Below are 24,095 nucleotides of genomic sequence, written 5' to 3'. Positions count from 1 at the left end.
AATGTCCGGGCTCAGGTCTGGGCTCAGGACAGGACTCCGTGTGCAAATTCGCCACCTCCGGGGCAACACGGGCCTATTCCTCAGCCGGTCCCGCGCCGCTCCGGTTGCTTCTGCACCGAGGGACGCAAACCAGCCTCCCAGCCCGGTGGGCGGGCTGCTAGGGCCGGGGCGCGCGGGCGCCAGCAGGTGCGGCGGCCCCTTTAAGCAGCGCAGCTCGTGTTGCAATCGCAGCCGAGGGGACGGGTCCTTTCCGGGGGGTGGAGCCTGTGCCTGTCGCGGCGGCCAATCAGAGCGCGGCGTTTTCCGCGGGAGATCCGAATTTCGCGGCACGCAGTTTGGCGCTAAAAAAAAAAAGAAGAAGAAGAAGAAGAAGAAGAAAAAAAAGGAGGCAGAGAAAGGCTTGAGAGCCAGACGGGAGGGAGTCGGTGCAATCGGCCCCCCTTCCCCGCCTGCGCGCACCGCCTCTCCTCCGAGCGCCCGGCGACCGCAGAGACCCCTGCGGGGAGCCAGCCGGACCCTAAGCGCCGAGGCCGTCCCGGGGCGCGGGGCGGTGCGGGGTCGCCGCCGCCCTCCCTCGGGGCTGGCCAGCCCCGGCCGTGCCGCCGCCGCCGCCGCCGCCGCCGCCGCCGCCGCCGCCGCCGCGGGGCGATCTCCAAGCGGGGATCTCCAAGCGCCCCGGGCTCGGCGGCCGGCCAGGAGGGGAGGGTCCGGCCGTGCCCCGCGGGCGTCCATTGGCGGCTTCCCCGGCTCCGCGCCATGCCTCCGGCCGTGTGAGCCTCCGCGGGTCCCGAGCCCGCAGGTGCCCGCGGCGCGCCAGCCCGGGTGGGGAGGGGGCGCGGCGCTCGCCATGCTGCGGGGGCCCCGGGCCCCGGCTGCAGCCGCCGGGCCGCCCTCCAAGGCACTGCCCGCGATGAGCCCTACCGAGCTGTGGCCGCCGGGCCTCAGCAGCCCCCAGCTCTGCCCGGCCACCGCCACCTGCTGCACCTCGCTGTACCCGCAGACCGTGCCTCCCCCTGCGGCGGCCGGCACCTGCCTCGACGCCACCCCGCACGGACCCGAGGGCCAAGCGGTGCGCTGCGTGCCGGCTGGCCGGCTGCCGGTAATGCTGGGGACCTGCGCCCCGCCGCCCCCCGCTCCTCCCTGTGCTGTTGCGGGTGCGGGGAAGGAGGGAGGAGCGCCTGGGACCCAGGTGGAGTTCGGGAGGGAAAAGAGAGCTTGCAGCTTCCAGAGCGACCCGCTGCCCTGCACGTCTGAGTAGAAGAGCCTTTCCGTTTCGGGCTTGGATGAAATAACCTCATCCATCGCAGTGGAGTGGCGTGAACACTGGATGGAGGAGGGTGGAGACCCAGCCCACTACCCCCCAGGGCACCGTGTGACCTTGGGGAGGTCCACGGAGGCGACGTTGCCACCATTCCTTCATTCTTTCATTCATTGTGTGGTCCAGAAGCCGGTAGTGGGCATCTGCTACCGTCCAGGTATAGGGCTTGACCTAGGGGGACTTGAAAACGGGGGCAGGGTTGGAGTGTCTCTTAGGTCCAGTCCGGCTTGGACAGACTTCAGATTTCCAGCACAGCCAACTCTTTCCCAATTATCCGCCCTCCCAGACAGCGAGTAGCAGGTGCAAGTTGGGGGCAGGCCCCTGGGTTGCCTATTCAGATGGACATTTCCTTTCTCAAGCCCCCCCCCCGGGGGGGCATTGCCAGGGAGGGCCCAAAGTGTGGTGGCACTAGGTACAGGGTGTGTTTTGTGGGAGTGGAATTCCTGGAGCCCTTGAGAATGGAAACAACCATAGGGAAGGGGTGGGTGGGGTGGGAAAAGCCCTGGGGGAACTGGGTGCTGGGTGGGGAGCCTGGTTTCTGGTCCTGACTGCCACTAATTTACTGTGTTCTTGGACAAGTCTTGGCTCCAGTCCGGACTTACATTTCCTTTTCTTCAAAATGCATGTGTACATGGGGTCCTTGGGCTAACTCATCTCAGGTCATTTCCAGCTCCAGGTCCTGGGTTTTGGAAAGAGGCTCCAGGGAGGAGAGGTGGGGCTGTTGCAGTTTGCTTAGTTGTGAGCGGTGAATAGTCAGGTGCAGAGATAAGACCATCCCTCATTGCCGTAGAGGCATCTGCTCCGACCCGGGTCACTGAGCAGACACAGACCCCCGGTCTTCCCTGGATGCATGCTCCCTGCTACTGGAATCTTGCTTTGCTGGTGCTCAAGGCTCTAAACTTTCCAGAACCTCTTCCTGCTCATGATTTCCAACCAGGGGGAAGGAGGCAGGGGTGCTATTCCCATTTTGTAGATCAAGCAGCCAAAGATAACTGACAATGGGTTATCTCTCTTATGTTCAGCATTTTACAGCCTAAACCAGTTTTGTACCCTGTGAAGTAGGAGGCATGAGTAGCTCCAGGGAGAAACTGAGGCGCAGAGTGAGGATGTGATCTGTCCAAGGTCATACAGGGTGATATATGACCAAGGCTGGTGGTCATCGGTTTCTTCTCTGCAGCCGTGACTTTCCCAGTACTGCCTGACCGAGGAGCTGGCTTGCCCCCGGGGAAGGGGCTCAGTGGCGGGTGCAGTCTCCTCTGGCCAGCTGCTTTCAGGCGCCCAGGCGGGGTTTCAGTGGCTGCGTTTCAGTAACAGCTGTGGTTTTGAACTGCTTCCCTCCCAGAGGAGCCCGGGTGCATCTGTCTGTAGCTCCCTCCCAGAGGGGCTCCGTGATCACAGCAAGAATGGTTCTCTTTGACTGAACGAACGCCTCTTGTGTGCCAGGCACTGCTTGGCACTCTTCGCATTCGTTATCTCTGCCAAGATGCCTGGGATGAGGCATCTTACAGATGAGGAAACTGAGCAGAGACGTGAAGTCACTTGTCCAAGTCACAAGCCAAGAAGTGGGAGAGTCTCCTTACATCAGACTACCCTAGAGGCTTGCCAGGCCCAGAGCCCCCTCTCCTGTCAGATGCCCCATGGCCCCCAGCCCTGTGGGCAGGCCTGGCCCCCTGCTTACTCATTTTACCAGGGTGTGACCTGGAACAGCTCCAAACCCAACCCTGGGTGTGGCCACTGTTTTGTGGCCAGGCTGCAAAGTGCAGGGTGAGCAGGATTTGTTGGGGAGCTGCTGTTTAAAGGGACCTCAGAGATAGCAGCCAAGTTCAACGGCAGAATGAAGGCCTGGGCCCTGGTCTCCTCACTCCTTGTCTGAGGCTCTTTCCGGCACCCTCCAGGGAAGGCTTGGGATGCTCCTCTATGGGGTCCCTAGTCCTGCCAGGCACATCACGTTATTCTGTTTCATTTTTGCTGGGATCTGTGAAAGGATTCTGCACAGTTCTCCTTCCTTTTGTCTGTCTTTTCCAAAGTCCCCCTGAGAACTATGAAAGCAAAGGAACATTTTAAGGAACAACCATCCAGGGTGGGTCAGATGTGGAAATGCAGGCTATGGAGTGGTAAAGCTGGGGTCTGGAACACTTGCTCCTACCCCCGTCATCTAAATTAGGACTCAGGGCTTGGGAGAAGCCTGGCTCTATGCCCTGTGTGACCTTGGGCAAGTCTCTTCCCCACCTTCGAGTCCCACCTTCGTCACCTTGCCACCCATGGTGAGGTTATGTCTGGTAGTCTCTGACCCTCTGGCTTCTGGTGCTGCCGGAGGAAGGAGCTTTGTTCTTCTTCCTTGGGGTTGGCAGGGGGAGATCGAATCCTAACCAGGCCTTTAAGAAACAGCCAAAGGGGCTGCCTCCTAGGAGGGTCCAGGTTAGAGCCAGGCTGGCCTGGGCTCTTGGCACATCTCTCTTTTTTTCAGTTTACCTCTGAACTTCCCCTGTGCTGGTACCCCTGGGGCTTTAGTGATAGCAGCTTCCTTGTGTGAGCAAAGCGCTTTGCAGCACTGTCGCTGAATCCCGGACGAGGTGGAGCAGATATCCCCACTTCACAGGTGGGGCTCCGGAGGTCAACTGACTTGCTGAGCTCCCCCAGCTAAGAAGGAGGCAGGCCCAGGTGGGAACCCCCATGGATGTGACTCCCAGGCCTTTGCTCAGGCTCTCCTTGGCTCTCATCTTTCTGGGCTTGTCCTTTGCCACCTCTGTTCTGTAGGCCCAGGCCCATCTGTGGGCTATGCCCTAAGGTATCAGGGAAATGGCCTTGGAAGAGGGACATTTTGCTGCTTGAGGTATAGGATAAGGGAAGGGACTGAGAGATGGAGGGAACTGGTATGTCTGCATAAAGTAATGGGGGAAGGTGGGCACAGCCAGGTCTTTGCTCAAACTCCAGAAAATTCTCGGGGAATGGTCGTGGGATAGAGCTGAGATGGCCTAGTATGTGGTTTTGGGGCCAGACAATCCTGGGTTTAAACTCTGGCTCTACTCTTTGCCTGTGTGACCTTGGGCATGTGTCTTACCCTCTCTGAGTCTCCACTTCTCATCTGCAAGGAGAGATGATTGCCAATACTGATGTTGCAGGACCGATGAGCACGTGATAGGCCCGATGCAGATATTCTGTTCAAGGTCCTTCCTATCTTGTACCCGCTCTTCAGGTAGTGAGGTTCTTCCTCCTGTGTTCTGTGAACTCAGCAGGGCCTGGCTCCTGTTGTGTGGGGGAGGTGGACCTGGTTGGGGTGACTCTGGGCTGTCCCGGCTCTGCCTCAGTTTTCTCAGCTTGACTTCCCTTCCTCTCCTTGCTCTTGGCATTCTTCTTGAGGGATGCGTGCACGGTCCTGGGATGGACAACTTTGACCAGGATTGATAAAGACCTTGGTGCTTGCCAAGTCCCGGTTACTTCAGCTGTTAAATGGGGGTTGGTAGTGCTGGGGAGACTCTGTGAGGCGCTGAATGTTGGGGCTCAGCCCGGGGCATGTGGAAGGTCTCAACGAATGACTAGGCCTTTCTCTAGAGACAAGATAGGTCACATTCCCTAGAATCTGGGATTCAGCAGCTGAGAGGTTAAGAAAAGAATATTCCAGGGGATCCCTGGGTGGCTCAGCGGTTTGGCGCCTGCCTTTGGCCCAGGGCGCGGTCCTGGAGTCCGGGATCGAGTCCCACGTCGGGCTCCCGGCATGGAGCCTGCTTCTCCCTCCTCCTGTGTCTCTGCTTCTCTCTCTCTCTCTCTCTCTCATAAATAAATAAATAAATCTTAAAAAAAAAAAAGAATATTCCAGAGAGACTTCAAGAGGAATGAGCAGGGAAGTGTTTGGATCATGTCCAGGTTTGGGTAGGGATGGAAGAGAGGAGCATCATATCCAGGCTTCTCAAAAGAAGGAGAGGTATAGGACAAGGGGAGGGACAGTGAGATGGAGGGAACTGGTATGCCTGCATAAAGTAATGGGAGCAGGTGGGCACAGCCAGGCCTTTGCTCAGACTCCAGCAAATTCTCAGGGAATGGGTGTGGGATAGAGCTGAGACAGCCTAGTATGTGGCTTTGGGGTCAGACCTGGAATCAGTCCGGGAGGACTTCCTGGAGGAGGCAGGAGTGGGGAGGGGAGCTGATGGCCGGAAGAGCTGTCACCACTTCCCACACCTGTCACCCCAGCTGTGCTCAGCAGCAGTTAGAAGTCTCAGCCCTGCCGAGCATGACCTCACTGTCAAAGGTTAAAATAGGCCTCTCTGCCCCAACCAACTTAGAGGTGTCTGGGTGATTAGGGGAGAGGAAGAAAATAGGCTTGGTGGCCCCTGAAGGGTGTGTCAAGGAAGAGACCAAGCCTGGATTTCAGGGAAGGGACTCTGCATGTTCTGAACACCTACTGTGTGCTGAGCCACAGGCTGAGCACTTTGCAGGAGTTATCTCCTTGATTCCTCACCACGGTCCCTCAAGGTGGGTGTTCTCTGCTCCATTTTACAGAGGAGGAAACTGAGGCTCCTGGATGTGGAGCGCTTCCCCGAGTCCCACGCACACAGCAAGCCTGTGAAGGAGCCTGGAGAGTCAGGTCCAGGCCTCTGACCTGTGCCCCAGTGCCCCAGTAGCCTAGCCCTGCCCCTGCCCAGCCCTAGCAGGAGAGAGGCCCCTTCCGGGCCAGTGCAGCTTCTGGGCCTAATTGGGGCCTGGTGGCAGCGGGGTGGAGAAGAGCAGATGGGTCTGTGGTTTGATTTCCCCAGCAGGTGTTTCCCAAGCTTGGCGGGAACAGGCAGGGGGAGCAGGGGGACCTCAGCTGTTTGTCCTTGAGATGCAGGGGAAGGATTCATTGTCTGCCCCTCTCGGCAAAGAAAGAATGGCAAATGGAGTCTATTCAGGAGGCCCTGGGGCCCCGGGGCCCTGGAGGAGCCCAAACATGGGGGTGGGGAATGTTTGCTCTGCTTCCCGAAGTGGGCACCTCCCTGGGGTGTGGCACTGAGCCAGGAAGTCCCCTGGGCCCGGGCGGATGCCCAGCCCCACCCTGATAAGGGCCAGCTGTGGGGCTGTGATGGGCACCAGGGCAGGCGGGCCAGCTGCTTTTGCACTTGCTGGGGTGGGAGGCTCTCCCCAGCCTGATGTGGTTTGAGTCCTACCCACTCCTTCCTCCCTGCATCATCCTCTGGGCTTGGGGGTGGGGGGTGGCGGATGTAGAAGTGACCCTGGGGCCTGTAATTAAGGAACCTTGAGGTCTTGGCCAGACTGGATTCCGTAGCCTTCGAGTACCTGGGCCTCAGGATGAGAGTGTCGTGTGCTCCTCCGAAAATGGGACTCCCTTTCCCCTGGAGGCTCACTTGGCCAGTCGCTGCTGGGTCCTCACCAAGTGCAATGAGGTTTCACCAGGACTGGGGGTAAATTGAGGCAGAGAAAGCAGCTGCTGGTGGCCTCTTTTCCCCGACTTGGGTGGGGGGGAGACTGAAGGAGGAATGATTCTCAAACTCTGCCTCTCTCTCTCCTGTCTCCAAGGCCAAAAGGAAGCTGGACCTGGAGGGCATCGGGAGGCCAGCCATCCCTGAATTCCGGACTCCCAAGGGGAAGTGCATTAGAGTGGAGGGGCTTCCCAGCCCCAGAAGTAAGCCCAGCTCATGGGGTGGGGTTGGGGGTGGGGGGTTCCGAGGGCAAGCTGGGCGGGCAGGGGCAGAGGGCAGCAGCAGCCCCACCCACATCATCAGGAGCCTATTTGTGGCACACTTCCCGGTTTACAAAGCAGATGCCTCTGTGCTCTCTCAGGGGACCTGCCTGTAGGGCGCACTATCCCCCTTTCACTGAGGAGGCAGCTTGCGTGACTTGCCCAAGGGCACACTGCTGGTGAGTGGGGGTCAGGACTCCAACCTAAGCCAGCACTGCTTCTCCCACGCCATATGCCACTCTCGTGACCAGAACATGATGGCTGGTGTTGTACTTGGGGGCTTTTCTTTTCTTTTTTTTTTTAAGTTTATATTTTGTTCAGTCTGACCTTTTCTAAAAGAGAGAACCTAGGGGCGCCTGGGTGGCTCAGTCGGTTGAGCATCTGCCTTCGGCTCAGGTCATGATCCCAGGGTCCTGGGATCGAGTCCCATGTCGGGCTCCCTGCTCAGCTGGGAGTCTGCTTCTCTCTCTCCCTCAAGCTACCACTCCCCCTGCTTGTGCTCTGTCATAGAAATAAATAAAATCTTTAAAAAAGAGAGAATCGGGATCCCTGGGTGGCTCAGCGGTTTAACGCCTGCCTTCAGCCCAGGGTGTGATCCTGGAGACCTGGGATCGAGTCCCACATCAGGCTCCCTGCATGGAGCCTGCTTCTCCCTCTGCCTGTGTCTCTGCCTTTCTTTCTCTCTGTGTCTCTCATGAATAAATAAGTAAAATCATTAAAAAAAATTAAAAAATTAAAAAAAATTAAAAAGAAAGAATCCAGTTTAAAGAGGAGCAGGGCTAACCAGGGTCTTTCTCCCACAGGCAGAGAGCTCAGTGAGTGATTCAAAGGGAAGTGAAGCCTGGATTATTCTAACTCAGGAGGCTCAGAGATGAAGATCCAGGGGCTGCCCGGGTGGGTGCCTTTTGAAAGCTAAGCCGCCGGGAATTTCTGCTGCTTCCTCCTGATATGTTCAGTCAATACCCTGCTTCCGGTCGGAGTTTTAGAAACTTAGAGGGGAACAATAATTTGGGTGGGGGGTCAGAGGCCTCATGAAGAAGGTATGTCCTTAGGTGGGAAGCATGAGGACTCTGGACACTCCTCTTGCAAGCCTTGGCTGTCTCGTCTGTAAAACAAAGGACAGCTAGATCAGGAATAGAAGAAAGTTGGCCCTCCCGTCTGTTGATCGGTGGAGGCTGCCTGGAGAATTTTATTGAGAGATAGTAAGCACGCTGATCCGTTAGTAGTGTCTGCCCAGGGTGCGAAACCTGACAGAAACAGCCTGTGTGCCAAATGCCTGCCACCCGGATGGGGATGGACCGTAAAGTCCCCTTCTGGAGGAATCTGAGGCTCTCCAAAACTCAGTTTCTAGAACTCCTTTGGCCACGAGCTTCTGTATGATTTGCAAGTCACTTGATTGCCAAAGTCCTCTTGCGGTTTAAGATGCTGCAGCTGGGATGTGGTCTTGTGACATCAACCTCATTAAGAAAGGATCTTTTTTCATGAACCTCCCTATTTGATAGTAGAGGACTGATTCCTTTCAGATAATCATTATTAGGCTACAGGCGGAAAGAAAAAGCAAGTCTAAAAATGCTCTCGAGTCCTGGCGCATCATCCTGTTCCTCCATCTACCTAATTCTAGATTCCTGACATGGCTGGCAGGAGAGGGGTTAAGAAGAAAGACTCTGGAGACCCTGGATTTAAATCCCAGCTTTGTCACTTTCTAGCTGAGTGAGCCGAGCGAGTTGCTTTCCCTGTCTGTTCCTTGGTCTTCTCATCCATAAAATGGGGATGGCTGTACAGCAGACTTATAGGGTGTTGTAAGATTAAATTTGTTGTCTATGGAAAGTGCTTGGAACAGTGACCTAGACACAGTATTTGGTGGTGGTTGTGGTGGTGTTGCTATGGCTGCCCTGAGCTATGGTGGAAAGATGCTCTGAACCAGCAGTTAGGACGCTTGGTTTCCATCCTGCCCCTGCCCCTACCTGTGAGGCCTTAAACAAGTCGCTCCCTCTTTAGGTATCAGGCTCCCTGCCTGGACAGTGGTGGCGAATGACCTCCTGCCTCACAGTGCTCTGTAAACTGGAAAGTGGTCGCTCCTGTGTTCTTGTGAAGGGTGGTCCTTAATGGGTCCAGCTCAGAGGACCCCAGGCTGGCTCTCCCTGAGTAGTAACTGGGGCCCTTTCCTCCTCAGCCCCCAAGTCCCCTGGAGAGAAGACTCGGTATGACACGTCACTGGGGCTGCTCACGAAGAAGTTCATTTACCTCCTGAGTGAATCCAAGGATGGGGTCCTGGACCTGAACTGGGCGGCCGAGGTGCTGGACGTGCAGAAGCGGCGCATCTACGACATCACCAATGTGCTGGAGGGTATCCAGCTCATCCGTAAGAAGGCCAAGAACAACATCCAGTGGGTGTGAGTGCCTGGGCTGGGGCCAATGGCACCAGTGGGTGCACACGTCATGGGTGAAAGTTGGGGGGGGATGATATCCAATGGGTGTGTGTCAGGGCTGGAGCTGAGAGCAATATCTGATAGGCTTGCATGCTGGGAGCAGAGCCAGTGTATTTAAGAGGCATCTCTAGGACATGTAAAGGCCTAAGAGGACCCAGATCCTCTTGAGTTAGGAATCTCAAGATTCCTGTCTTCTAGCTTAGGAAAGTCTCCTGGGAGCTGGGCTATACCCACGCTCCTTCCAGCTCTGAGATATGAGTCCTCCGGGCTCCTTTCCTCCTACAAAGACCAGAGCAGACCTGTAGCCCCTGGCATGACCCTAAGAGAATCCAGACAAGGCATTTGGGGGAGGCTGGGCATAGGGTGGACAGTGTTGGGAGCCCCTCAAAAGAGGGATCAGGCTTTTTTTTTTTTTTTGAGGGATCAGGCTTGACTCGTTTCTTTTCCCTAGCCCAACCCCTGAACTTCAAGTTCCAATTCCTAGCAGCTCCCTGGAAGCAAGGCAGGGCCACTGATTGGCACAACCCAGGGGGCACTGTGTAGACCATGCGAATGGCCTCATTCTGGGGTTCCTCACCATCTGTGCAGGTCTGCCCTGCAGCCCTGGGGTGGGTGCCCCCGGATGTGGACTGAGACTGAACTGGGGACTGCTCTGTTCCCAGAGGCAGGGGAATGTTCGAAGACCCCACCCAGCCTGGGAAGCAGCAGCAGCTGGGGCAAGAGCTGAAGGAGCTGATGAGCATGGAGCAGGCCTTGGACCAGCTCATCCAGAGCTGCTCCCTGAACTTCAAGCACTTGACCGAGGACAAGGCCAACAAGAGATATCCTGTCTGGTGGTGGGGTGGTGGGGGGTCAGGGAGCAGGGCCCTGTTGCATGCTCAGATCTATCCTGAGTTCGTGTGGTACCTCCCTGCACAGGCTAACTCGCCCTCCGGGTCTGGCAGGTCTGTGTCTTCCTTCCTCCTTGGCTTTTTCTCACAAGTCTATCAGAGTTACTCTCATCACAAAAGTAAGTCCATTTCTTTACATCTGAAAAATGGAGGAAAGAGAGAAACCGTTGCCACCTAACACAGCCATTGTCACTTACCTATACTATACACAGGGTACAGGTGATTAAACATAGCATGGGCCTGCTATACACAACATTTTATATCCTGCTTTCTTCCACTTAGGATTATCACCATAGACAGTTTGTTTTTAAATATTTTATTCATTCACTTGACAGAGAGAGTGAGAAATCATAAGCAAAAGGGAGCAACAGAGGCAGAGGGAGAAGCATGCACCCTGCTGAGCAGGGAGCCTGATGTAGGGACTCAATCCCAGGACCCTGAGATCACAAACTGAGCTGAAGGCAGATGCTTCACCGACTGAGCCACCCAGGTGCCCCCACTATAGACAGTTTTATTGATTGATTGATTGATTCATGAGAGACACAGAGAGAGAGGCAGAGACAGAAGAGGCTCCCCACAGGAGCCCAATGTGAGACTGGATCCTGGATCCCAGGATCACGACCTGAGCCGAAGGCAGCCACCCAACCACTGAGCCACCCAAGTGTCCCCCATAGACAGTTCTTAATGTTTACAAATCCTCCCTATTTGCTTGATCCACGTGAAATTGTTGTTATTGGAGCATTTTTTTCTTTTTAAGATTTTATTTATTTGAAAGAGAGAGGGAGCATGAGCAGGACAGGGGAGAGGGAGAAGCAGGCTCCCCAGGACCCCAGGACTACAGCCTGAGTCGAAGGCAGACACTGGACCCACTGAGCCACCCAGGTGCCCCTGGGGTTTGAATTTTCACCAGTTGCTTCTCTTGACTCTCCTGCCTCTACACTGGCCTATGTGACTTACCAGGACATCCGTGCCGTTGGCAACTTTAAGGAACAGACGGTGATTGCTGTCAAGGCCCCTCCACAGACAAGACTGGAAGTGCCTGACAGGAACGAGGTGAGTGGGGGGGAGCATTTGGTGGAGAGCAGGGTTAGGAGGGTCCCAGGCTGCTCTGTAGGCTCTGTCCCTGGCACTGCCTGGCCTCACGCTTCCCAGATCCATTCTGGTGCCCAGAGCAGGATTGGTGGTCTCTGATCTAGGGCAGAGACAGTGGAAGCTGGAAAGGACAAGAGACGTCAGATACTGGCCCAAGAAAGTCTCTGGTCCTGGCATCTTTCTGCATCCCACCAGCCCCTGCTGTCCTGAATCCCACACCGTGGTATTTGTGCTCACTGTAATCCTACTAACCATGCCTAGGTTAAAGACCACAATTCTTTTTTTTTTTTTTAAGATTTTATTTATTGATGAGAGACACACAGAGAGAAGCAGAGACATAGGCAGAGGGAGAAGCAGGCTCCATGCAGGGAGCCCAATGTGAGACTCGATCCCCAATCCTGGGATCAGGACCTGAGCCAAAGGCAGATGCTCAACCACTGAGCCACCCAGGCATCCCAAGACCACAATTCTTAATACTCCCTTATGAGGCCCTCTGTGCTCTGACCTCACCCGCCTCTTCTCTCATTGTGCTTTGCTTCAGCCACACTGACTTTTCTGCAGTGTCCCCACCACATTAAGCTCATCTCCAGTATAAGACCTTCTGCTACCCTCTCTCCCACTGAAGTGTTCTTCCCTTTTTCTGCCGGCTTTACTGCTGTTCATCCTACAGGTCTCAATTCAAAATCACTTCCTCAAGGAAGCCTTCCCCGATTACCCCCCAGATTTCATAACTACCTGGGCTTTTCTATGGCACTTAACCTCCGTTTCTGGGATATACTGGTGATTATGTGATTACGTTGTAGTTTACCTATTAGAGTGTAAGCTCTACAAAAGCATGTTGCATTTCCGGTGGCACTCCCAGCCCAGAGCTGGACACATAATCCGTGCTCAAGAAATAATTCGATTAATGGAAGGACATTAAAATAAATGAGACCCCACCCTTGCCGTGAAGGAGCTCAGGACCTCGTGGGAAAAAGACCCAAGCAAGCAGTCATGCTGCCATTTATAGACTTAAAGGTGCTGTGAGGGCCCAGAGAAAGGACAGCTGGAGGAAGAGCCCATAGATGGTTACATGTATTGAGTCCTAAAGAATGAACAGGATTTTTGTTAGGGGAAACAGGGGGAGACATGCGTATTAGAATGGCACGTGTGTAGTTGATCATGGGAGGGAAGAAGCAGGAGGGGGGAAAGCCAAATATCAGGACTCTTGGTTTCAAAGCCCAGTCCAAATGGCTTAAGTGGGGGGGGGGTGACAGATCCAGAGGGGAGATTTGGAAATTGCAGGCAGGGCTAGATGTAGAGCTCAAACTGGAGGTGTAGAGTTCAAACTCAAACTAGAGCTCAAACGGACTTTTGGTTCACCCCATGCCTTCTGTCTTCCTCTGCCATTCTTTGTGCTGCATCCATTCCCAGGCAGGCTCCCCTCTTCCGGTGGCAAAGGTAGCTTTCGTGTGAGACCAGCTGGAGGCGGGGGGCCAGTTGGGAAGGCGGTTTCCATTTCCAAGTCTGGCACGAGTCCTGGGTCTGACGCTTGTGGACTGAGCTGAGTCATGTGTTTCCCTGAACAAGTCACCATCACTGTGATTTTCCCAGCCTGCACCCCAAGCTCACCTGGTGCGGTTGGGAAAGGTGTTATCCCCCCTGCTCTCAACTACGTGACTTGAGAATAGGAGTGGAGTGGTTTCCCAAAGGAAAATCAAGATATTCTCCCTCAAAGAAGGGAGCTTGGGGACCAGACAGGCAGAAGGAGCAGATGCCCGCCACAGGTCAGATGGGGCAGGCAGCAGGGCCCAGCTCAGGAGTTGAGCTTGCTCACATGGATAAGTGTCTATGGATGTCCATCCGTATACCCCAATCCGTGAGTCAGTGCCCTGCTGCCCAGAGCCGTGACCTGGATTCTCTTCTGCCTCTAGGAGAACCTGCAGATCTATCTGAAGAGCACCCAGGGGCCCATCGAAGTCTACCTGTGCCCAGAGGAGGTGCAGGACCCGGACAGTCCTGCCAAGGAGCACCTCCCCCCAGCCTCCACCCTTGGCCCCAGCCCTGACTCCACCCAGCCCAGCAGTAGCACTGACCCTGGGATGACAGACCCCGTGGCATCTTCAGGTAGGACCCTCTGTCCAGAGGGACAGGAGGTGGGGAGGGCAACCAGCCTTAGAGTTTCCTCTTACGTGGCAACATTTGTTGGGCAGCGAAGGGCCAGCTTGCAATTTACACTTTATGGTGCTCTGGGCAGAGGGGTCCTGGGTTTGAATCCCAGCACTTCCAGTTACCAGCTATGTGACCTTGGACACATCACCTAACCCCGCTTTGCCTTAACCTCATCTGTAAGTTGGGCGTCGTAACTACAAGTATCTACTTCCTAGGATGTGAGAATTGAATGAATGAATATAGGTAAAGCACTTGGAACAGTGCCTGGCAGTAACTGCTAGCTATTCTTATCAATGTAAATCAGCCACAACTGCTAGAACCACACTTCTTTTTTCCTTTTTTTTTTTTTAAATTTTATTTATTTATTCATGAGAGACACACAGAGAGAGGCAGAGACACAGGCAGAAGGAGAAGCAGTCTCCATGCAGGGGGCCCGATGTGGGACTTGATCCTGGGACTCCGGGATCACACCTTGAACCAAAGCCAGATGCTCAACCATTGAGCCACCCAGGCATCCCTAAAGATTTTATTTTTATTTATTCATAAGATACACAGAGAGAGAGACAGAGACACAGGCAGAGAGAGAAGCAGGCTCTTGGTGGGGAGCCAGATGCGAGACTGAATCCCAGGCCCCTGGAATCACCAACCAACCCAAAGGTAGATGCTCAACCACTGAGCCACCCAGGTGCTCAATGACTACAGATTTTGGAAGGAAAGTTCAACTAAGATTTTTTTTAATTAATTAATTTTATCTTTATTTTATTATTTTTCTCTGTAACTAAGATTGTTTAAACCACAACTACATACAAGGTCCAGCTACTGTCACATTATTCTTCGTAGCAATTCTTGAGGTAGGCATAACTGTTCCCAGGTTAGAGGTAAATAAACTGAGGCAGAGAGATGATGCGACTTGCCCAAGGTCTCCTAGTTAGGAGAGAGCAGAACTGTGTCTTGACCCTTGGTCTCCACACTCCTAGCCGAGTCCTCTCTCCGTGAGCTTGGAATAAATCAAGGAAGGGGCTGCTGAGCTGCCCCTGTCTGGGAGGCGGGCCATACAGCTAAAGCTGGCTTTATGTGGCTGGGTGGCTGGAAGTGTGCGGCAGTCACCAGGGGGCAGATAGGCAAGGAGAGGTCCGGGGGAGGAGTCTGGAAGGAATGGAAACGGGAGCCTGGGAAGCCCCCTCCCCACCCCCCAGGATGGTTTTTGCCCTTTACTGGCATCACGCATCACGTCAGACTGACAGCAACTTTGAGGCCATGGAGGTTGTTGTTCAACTTTCTGTTGTTTTTTTTTTTGTTTTGTTTTTGTTTTTTAAGATTTTATTTATTTATTCATGAGAGACACAGGCAGAGGGAGAAGCAGGCTCCATGCAGGGAGCCCGATGCAGGACTCGATCCCGAGTCTCCAGGATCACGCCCTAGGCCGAAGGCAGGTGCTAAACTGCTGAGCCACGCAGGGATCCCAAATTTCTGTTTTTTTAGCAGCAGAATCCCTTTCAGTAGAACCCTGGTGTTTAAACAAAACGGAGCTCAAGCAGGTCTGATGGAAGAGGCTTGGTGGGGCGTCTCCAGAACACAGGCTGGATTCCATTTCTTTAAGTCAAAGGGTCCACGAACTGCTGCCTGCAGGCGAGAGCTGGCCTGTTTTTAAGGGGCCCATGCGCTATGAAAGGTTTTCATGTTTTTATTTATTTATTTAAAGATTTTATTTATTTATTCATGAGAGACAGAGAGAGAGAGAGAGAGGCAGAGACACAGGCAGAGGGAGAAGCAGGCTCCATGCAGGGAGCCTGACGTGGGACTCGATCCTGGGTCTCCAGGATCACACCCTGGGCTGAAGGTGGTGCTAAACCGCTGGGCCACCCAGGGATCCCGGTTTTCATGTTTTTAAAGAGTTAGGGGATGGGAAGAAAGTGACAGGGACTGTAAATATCCTGCCAATCCTAAAATACCATCTGGCCCTTTACAGAAGTTTGCTGAGCCCTGAGCCAACCCAGCCCTTCGTTTTTTGTTTTTTGTTTTTTTGTTTGTTTGTTTTGTTTTATTTATGATAGTCAGAGAGAGAGAGAGAGAGAGAGAGAGAGAGAGAGAGGCGCAGAGACACAGGCAGAGGGAGAAGCAGGCTCCATGCACCGGCAGCCTGATGTGGGATTCGATCCCGGGTCTCCAGGATCGCGCCTGGGCCAAAGGCAGGCGCCAAACCGCTCCGCCACCCAGGGATCCCCTAGTCCTTCGTTTTACACATGAATAAGCTGAGATTCAGAGAGGGCAAGCGACTTCCCTAAGGTCACACAGTAAGTTGGTGGCAAAGCTTGGACAAGAACCCAGACGCTCCCCTCCCCCCAGTTCTTCTCTGGTGACCTCTCCTGTGTCCTGGTCTGGACAGGGGACCCAGGCTTGTCCCTGCACCAGCCATCTGCCCTTCCGGGCACCTCCCAGGGCCTATCTCCCACTCCAGACCTGTGCCCCACCCCGTGTTCCCTCCTCCTCTGCTCTGCTTTCTCACTCTGCTGTCAACATGAGCACAGCTCTTCAGGTTAGAACCACGTTCATGTCAGATGTCCTTGGAGACCTGGGGCAGAGGTGGGGACCCTCCAGCATAAGCAAGGGTGAGGTTTTAACCTGGGTTTTACAGAACAGCTGTTCTCCCAGAAGAAGTAGAGGCTGACAGAGCACTTGGTGGGGGCCCAGAAGCCAGCTCTATGCCAGGGCTCGTGCCATGGGTGCCCTCTCCACCCTTGTCATGTGGTCTCTCTCTCTCCTTTTTTTTTTTTAAGGTTTTAAAATTTTAAAACCTTTCTTAAAGGTTTTGAAGCCCCGCCACTGGGGCTGCCCCCCACCTTTTTTTTTTTTTTTAAGATTTTACTTATTTATCCATGAGAGACACACAGAGAGAGGCAGAGACACAGGCAGAGGGAGAAGCAGGCTCCATGCAAGGAGCCCAATGTGGGATTTGATCCCAGGACTCCAGGATCACGCCCTGAGCCGAAGGCAGACGCTCAACTGCTGAGCCACCCAGGTGTCCCATGAATGTGATTTTTTAAAAAGCTTCTGTGAACCAGCCGCCTGCTCTGTGTGGTTTGGAGATACCAAAGTGAGTCTGAGCCATCAGAGTGTGGTGCAGGCCTAGACAGGATGAAGAGCACCGCCTTTGTGGGTGTGATGAACAGCGCCAGAGAGCAAGGTCCGGCCAGGCCCACAGCAGAAGCTTCCACGCGCCTTATCTCCCTGCTGTTCAGCATGTTGGGGAGGTGGAGCCTCATTTCTCCTCAGAGAACACTGAGGCTGGTGAGGGGTGGGGCTGGGGTCCCAGCTGGGTCCGTCCCCTCCTCCCAAGCCAGGCCTTCTAGAACCCCTGCAGGTCTCAGCAACATGCTAAAGAAACATTGCATTTTTTTTCACTCAAATATATTTACTTGGCTCCTTTGAGCCTCTATTTCCTCATCTGTAAATAGGGGTCACAATATCGCCTCCTGTGGGGCCACTTGAGTGTCCGAGGAGGTGAAACACGCCTCTCCTTGAGCACAGAGCTGGCCATGGTAAGCCCTTGGTAAACTGGAGCTCTTCTCACTGACAAGGGCAGCACTTTTCACTGAATCCTCTCAGCAACCCTGTGAGGTGGGTAGGATCACCCCCATTTTAGAGGTGAGGAAGCAGAGGCTCGTCCACATTAGGTCACTTGCCCACAGACACACTCAGGTGAGTGAGGGGCTGATCAAGCAGGCGGACACACCAGCACAGCTGTATTTTCCAAGGAATGGTTGGTTGGGGCTTAAGGCATGACTCCAATGGTGAGATTCTGGGCATCAGGATATATGGGGGACGGGGGTCCCGGTGCCTATTCCTCGTTCCTGTGTAGCAAGTCACCCTGTGACCTCTAAGGAGAAATGCACTTGGTGTGCTCCAAACAGCCAAGCCAGTGTCGCTGGAGAGGCTGAGTGTGAGCAGAGGGAGGCAGGACAGAGGGAGCAGGAAGTCAGGCAGGCACCGGATCATGCAGAGCCTTCTCATCCCCGGTGGAACCTGGATTTTCTTCCCAGCCATTTTTAAGCTAGAGCAGAGTCGAGGCAAGGTGACCGGTAAAGAGGCCCCAGCAGCACTCTGGTGGGAGACAATGGGCTAGACAAGCGTCACAGTGGTAGAACTGGAGAGAAACGGGCAGCTTGCAGAATTCATTCGGTTGTGGCAGTGACCCATCTCACTGCTGGGCAGGATGCTGTGGAAATGGCAGGATTATGTGTGATTCTTGGGCTTTTTGGCTTAGGCAGCTGAGTGGGTAGTGGTCCCTTAATTGAGGGGAGTTTGGTTTTGAGGAGTTTGGTTTTGACATGCTAAGTTCTGGGGTTAGCTGAGACACCTAGGCAGAGGTCGTAGAGGAGCCCAGAGCTCCAGGGGTCCTCTGGAAGTGGTAGATCTAGAGAGGGATTTAAGGCTAAGGGGTGACTGTGGTCACCTGGGAAGATGTGCAGCCAGAGAGAGGAGTCGGAGGATTGAGCCCTGAGGCCTGAGGGCTTAGAAGTGAGGAAGAGGAAGAGGATTCAGCAAAGGAGACAGAGGAGAAGCAGCCAAGGAAGTTTATTATTTTTTTAAAAGATTTTAGGGATCCCTGGGTGGCTCAGCAGTTGAGCGTCTGCCTTTGGCCCAGGGCGTGATCCTGGAGACCCGGGATCGAGTCCCGTGTCGGGCCCCCTGCGTGGAGCCTGCTTCTCCCTCTGCCTGTGTCTCTGCCTCTCTCTCTATCTCTCATGAATAAATAAAAAAAAGGATTTTATTTATTTATTCATGAGAGATACGGCGGGGGTGGGGGGTGGAGACACAGGCAGAGGGAGAAGCAGGCTCCATGCAGGGAGCCTGACGTGGGACTCGATCCCGGGCCCCCAGGATCACGCCCTGGGCTGAAGGTGGTGCTAAACCGCTGAGCCATCCGTGCTGCCCGCCAAGGAGGTTTAAAAAGAAAACCAGAAAAAAAAAAAAAAAAAAGAAAAAAGAAAAGAAAGCCAGGAGAATCTAGTGTACTAGAGCCAAGTAAAGAAGGTGTTTCCAGAAGGGTGTGAATAACTTCACCAGATTATGCTGGATGGTCAAGTAAGATGAGGCCGAGAACTGACTATTAGGTCTAGTGATAGGAGGTCACTGGTTGAGTGGCATGGTGGGGACAGACCTCAGGTTGGAGGGGTTGAAGAATGAATCATGATGGGAGGAAGTGGAGGGTAAGTACAGGCAATTCTTGAGAAATTTTGCTACAAAAAGGAGCAGTCAACTGGGTGGGAATTGGAAAGAGTCATGAGGTCGGGGAGGATGCTTTTTAGGAGACCTTAGAATGTGTCTGTATGATGAGGGGAATGATCTGGAAGAGAAAGAAATTTGGTGATGCAGGAAACAGAGACTGTGCTTTCAGCATCCAGAGCCTTGATGGTGCAAGTGGGTAGGATTTTTTTGTTTTATTTAAAGATTTTTACTTTTAAGTAATCTCCACATCCGGCGGGGAGCTCAAACTCACAACCCTGAGATCAAGAGTCACAGGCTCTTCCAACTTCCAGACGCCCCAAGGGGTAGGATTTGGGGAGCAAGAGATCCCACCTCCTTCAAGAGTTAGAGAGGGATCCCTGGGTGGCGCAGCGGTTTGGCGCCTGCCTTTGGCCCAGGGTGTGATCCTGGAGACCCGGGATCAAATCCCACGTCGGGCTCCCAGTGCATGGAGCCTGCTTCTCCCTTTGCCTATGTCTCTGCCTCTCTCTCTCTCTCTCTCTCTCTCTGTGACTATCATAAATAAATAAAAAATTAAAAAAAAAAAAACGTTGGAGAGAGAGTGTGGGAGAATGAGGGCAGTGGCTAGAGCTGTGCCCAGAGAGGGAGGGTGTCCCGTGTCACTGGGTGTGTGGCAGGAGAGAAGAGGATGCACAGTCGTCCAGAGAACAGGAGGACTGTTCTTGTGATCCAGGTCCAGGTATGACCTCTGTCTGCTTGTCTCCAGCGCCAGCGCTGACTCCCCAGCAGGTTCTGCAGCCGCCAGCCCCACCGCCACCACTGCCACCACCGCTTGTCCCCCTGGAGGCCACCGACAGCATGCTGGAGCTGCCACACCCACTTCTGCAGCAGACTGAGGACCAGTTCCTGTCCCCAACCCTGCCATGCAGCTCTCCCCTGATCAGCTTCTCCCCGCCCTTGGACCAGGACGACTACCTGTGGGGCCTGGACGGGGGTGAGGGCATCAGTGACCTCTTCGACTCCTATGACCTCGGGGACCTGCTGATTAATTGAGTGGCCCTGCCTGCTGTCAGCAGCCCGCCCTGTCTACCTCCTCATAGACGGACAGGCCCTCTGCCCGCACAGGGACGTGGGACACAAGGTGTTGCCCTCAGGGTATGGGAGCCTCTTCTCTGTCTTGCGCCCCAGCCAGCCAAAGCTGTCTTGGGGTGCAGGCATGTAGAGGATCTAGGGGAGGAGTGTATCAGGGGTTGGGTCCTCTCTTTCCTGATGGAAGCTGGGCCTGGGAAGGCCCATCCAGCTTCTGACCTCTGACCTCTGACGTGAAGGGCCACAGGTGAGGCAGCCAAGTCCAGGGAAGGGCCCTGCCCCTGCCTTTGGCTTTGGGACTAGGGATAGAATTAGGACCCTGAATTTATCAAGAAGCACTTAATGCCTTTGTATTTATTTCAGGTTGAGTTTTGTTTGTTTGTCTTCCCTGAGTTTTTAGCAGGGAGATTGTTCTAGTTTCTAGTAAGACTTCTCAGACAGGCCCAGTGCGGTCTACTGTCCAAGGGCCGGCTGGGGCCCTTCCAGGGCCTCAGGCCGCCTCCCGGATTTCCCCGCAGCAGTGGGCTGGGTCGCTGGGGAGCCGTCCAGTCTGCTAGAAGGCTACTTGCACTTAGGCCTCATAATGCCAGTAGGTGGTGGCCGCAGGCCCTTTGGCTTCTCCTGCCCCTGGTCTCCAGCTGAGGCGCCAGCCTCGGACTCCTGGTCTCCTCTGTCCCAGAGATGGCTGCCAGGAGCCATCCCAGGGGCGGCTCCTATGGAATTCCCTACCTCTCCTTCCCCTTAGAGCATAAATAGTGACCCTCCAGGGAGTCAGCACTGAAGAGCCCCCGGGGAGGCACAGACAGGAGCGTGGAAGCAGCTAGAGTGGCTGCCTAGGGCACTTTTCCTCCATTTTTGCCTCTTGCTTGGGACAAGGGGTGTCTTACAGTGAAGGAGGGAGCGGCAGTCCCCCATAGAGAAAGATGGGATTAGAACAAGAAACTGCCAGAAAGCACCCCCTCTGGTAGCTGCTGGTACTATCCTCCCCTCCCTAGAAGGATTTTTTTGTTTATTCAAGGAGTCGTTCTTTTGAGGATCTCCTCTCTCCACACCCACTGTCACACAGACCTTCCTCTCGTCCCCCCAGGACGGAGGTGACCAGGACTTGGTGGCATTTTGGCTCCTTTTGTCAAGGGAATGCCACAGGGATGACAGGAGGAGTCTTCACTGCAGATCAGACCTTGGCAGCTAATGGAGAGACTGGCTTATGTTACCTGTCTCAGGGTCCTGAGGTCTCTTGCTCTCCGCCCCCGCCCCGCCACGTCCCACCCAGAGGCTTGTCCATCCCACAGTGTCTCTGAGGCCCATTTGGGTGTGGGTGTAGGGGAGGGGACCAGCTCTCCTCCCCACCCAACTTGGGGCAGGGCTGCCCTGGGCTGAACCAAGGCTGTGCCCTTTGGAGAGAGGCCACCCGGGATGGTGGTCTAAGAGGCCTGCCACCCACCCTCAGGGAGCTAGGTTTCCTCAGGGGCTCAGCTGGGCAGCACTTTTTTTTTTTTTTAAGTTTGTAGCATTAAGTTGGTTTTAAATATGTAGTTGGCCTCATGGGATTGTTCGTTTGCTGACCAGAAGCTGGCATCTGAAGTTTGGGAGGTGGACTTCTTTAGAGGGTGGGGTCTGATGTGGGCTAATTCCCACACGGGGACAGTCATACCTTGTCATTTTCGCAACTTCCCTTGGCCCCGAACTATGCCCTCACAGGAATCGTCGACAGGTCACAGTTGCCCAGCCCTGGAAACAGGGCTAATTTTGTCTGCTTTATGGAAATGCTTTGGCCTCCCCTCCCCAGAGACACTCAGGAGTCTCATCAGAAATCTCTTTGGAAGCCCACCACATCCAGAGTCAAGGGATGACCTTGGCCCTTGGGCAGGGGACGGGAGTGATGCGTGGAATGTGCATGGGGGCACAGGGGCATGGGGGTCTGGCCGAGATGGCCTTGCTGTTCTGAGGTCTGGGGGGCTGCCATTTACCCATGTCCCATCTCTGAAGACCGATGTTTGACTTCCATGCCTTTGGCTCTGTCTAGAGTTTTCTCCTAGAATTAAATCAGAGAAAAGGGAGAAGAGGCCTGCAGGACCCACTGGGAAAGGGTTTAATAGTAAAGTCTGGCCAGAATGCAAGCTCATTCCCCAAATGCCCAGCCATAGTGCTGGACAGAGGGGCTGCCCCTTGGGCCCGTGGCCTGTGCCCTGAGCAGCTGCCTCTGTCCTGGGCTATCCCCTCCACACCCTGCCCGGCCCCGGGACTGGACCGCCCAGGCCAAGCTGCAGACTGTGGGGAGTGACAAGCTCACGCCTCTTCCTTGCCAGTGACACACTTGAAACCTCTCAGAGTTCCATCAAGTGCTGTAAGAATGCATTTTGGATAGTATTTCCTTTAGGGGCCATGTAAACTTTAGAACTAGGGGTTGAAGAAAAGCCACTTTGCTCTCTGACCCCCAAGTCACCTGTGTCCCCGGGGCCGCCAGAGGCTCAGGGGCTCCAGGGAGCATAGAGTTGGAGATTCAGAGAGATTTCCTCAAACCAGGGACACGCTCCAATTTCCCTTTCCATTAAAAGTGTTCTCTAGACCAGCATGGTGGTGTCCCTTCTCCACAGCAATGCTGTGGTTGGACCAGTGTCGCTGTGGGAGGAAGAGGGGGATTGTGAAAATCAGAAAGCTGGTTCTGGGATGGTTTTGACTTGACTTTCCCTCCCCAAGTGTTCTCAACCTCCGTTCTTCCCTGTGTTTGGTTCTTAGTAAAAGCATTGGGGTGTTCCCACATCCGACTGCCGTGTGGCTTTAGTGCATTTGAAGTGAAAACCTTTTTGGGGTTGTTTGCAAGCAGCTGTCTGGTTCTCATCATTGTGTCCCAGGGTCCCCACCTCATCCCGGGATGCTGTTCTCCCACGAGGACCCTGGGTGACCAGAAGCCCAGCCAGCCTGCTGGTTCCTGGGTGAGGGAAGAAGCCTTGTATACGGCACATGTGTCTCAAGGGTGATTAGGCCCAAGGGAACCTGGTCCCTGTGCTGGGACCCTATACAGGTCTTTTATCTCTGGGCTGTTTTGCACTGGGTCTTGCCTTGATGAGCACCATGTAAACCTCCTGTTGTGATAATTGGGCATTAAATGGCAACTCTAGACACCTTGACTCTTGTGCTTTCTGAAAATAATTACTGAGTGTGGTGTGGATCTGGTCCTCTCAGATCGAAGGTGGGGATTATCCTGACCACCTGGCTGATTTCTCCCCAGAAACAGCCCCTCTTTCCCACATTGGTTTATTACCAAGCCTGAAAATTTACTACTAAGCCACTGAAGAGTTAGCAGCACCCAGATTTAAAACGTGAGCACCTCCCCTGCTCTGCCACCATCCCCTCTCACCTGAACTGCTTGGCAAGCTGGCTACCCATTCTTCTCCATCCCATCCTCCGTGTCACTCTTCTCAAAGTATGGTCCAAGGACCAGCATTACCAGGGAACTTGGGAGAAATGCATATTCTCAGGCTCTGCCCCAGACCTTCTGAAACTCAGAGTGGGACCCAGAATCTGGAACTTAGTGAGCCCTTCAGGTGCTTCTAAGGCAGCTGCAGTTTGAGTACTCATACCCTCCACCACCCCAGAGTTCCCTCTAAAGTGCGGTTCTGATTATGTTACTCCTGTTTAAGGGATGGCTCCTCTGCGCCCTCACTGGCCACTCCGTCCCACCCACCATAGCCACATTGGACTTCTTAGTTACTGAAAATGTTTTCCCTCTGCGGATCCCTGGGTGGCTCAGGGGTTTAGCGCCTGCCTTCGGCCCAGGGCGAGATCCTAGAGGCCTGGGATCGAGTCCCACATCGGGCTCCCTGCATGGAGCCTGCTTCTCCCGCTGCCTGTGTCTCTACCTCTCTGTGTGTGTGTCTCTCATGAATAAATAAATAAAATCTTTAAAAAGTGTTTTCCCTCTGCTGGCCCTTTGCACATACTGTTCACTTCAGCCAGTGTGCCTTCCCTTCCATTCCAACTGAGCAGGTGCCTGCTTACTCCTTAAGGCCCATATCAAGAGCCTTTTTTTTTTTTAAGATTTTATTTATTTTATTCATGAGAGACACAGAGGCAGAGACACAGAGGGAAAAGCAGGCTCCTTCTGGGGGGCCTGATGCGGGACTCGATCCTAGGACCATGGGATCACAACCTGAGCCAAAGGCAGATGATGTTCAACCACTGAGCCACCCAGGCATCCCAAGAGACTTTTTTATAGTTTGTTTAGATACTCAATGTAACCA

At 54.2% G+C, this 24,095-nt stretch overlaps 1 protein-coding gene across 1 annotated transcript; it reads left to right on the top strand.

The window, feature by feature from the left end:
* Positions 1-654: 654 nt before the first annotated feature.
* On the top strand, positions 655-22,614 carry E2F2 (E2F transcription factor 2). The gene is made up of 7 exons (XM_055332869.1): positions 655-1,099; positions 6,830-6,935; positions 9,166-9,385; positions 10,084-10,243; positions 11,251-11,364; positions 13,317-13,509; positions 19,529-22,614. The coding sequence occupies exons 1-7, from the start codon at positions 848-850 to the stop codon at positions 19,813-19,815; spliced, it is 1,332 nt and encodes a 443-aa protein (XP_055188844.1). The 5' UTR covers positions 655-847; the 3' UTR covers positions 19,816-22,614.
* The last annotated feature ends 1,481 nt before the right edge of the window (positions 22,615-24,095 follow it).

Source organism: Nyctereutes procyonoides, unplaced genomic scaffold (assembly GCF_905146905.1).
Source record: "Nyctereutes procyonoides isolate TBG_1078 unplaced genomic scaffold, NYPRO_anot_genome, whole genome shotgun sequence".
Taxonomy (NCBI): Eukaryota; Metazoa; Chordata; class Mammalia; order Carnivora; family Canidae; genus Nyctereutes; species Nyctereutes procyonoides.
Note: the sequence above shows the minus strand (reverse complement) of the source record. Positions and strands in the feature narration are given on the sequence as shown.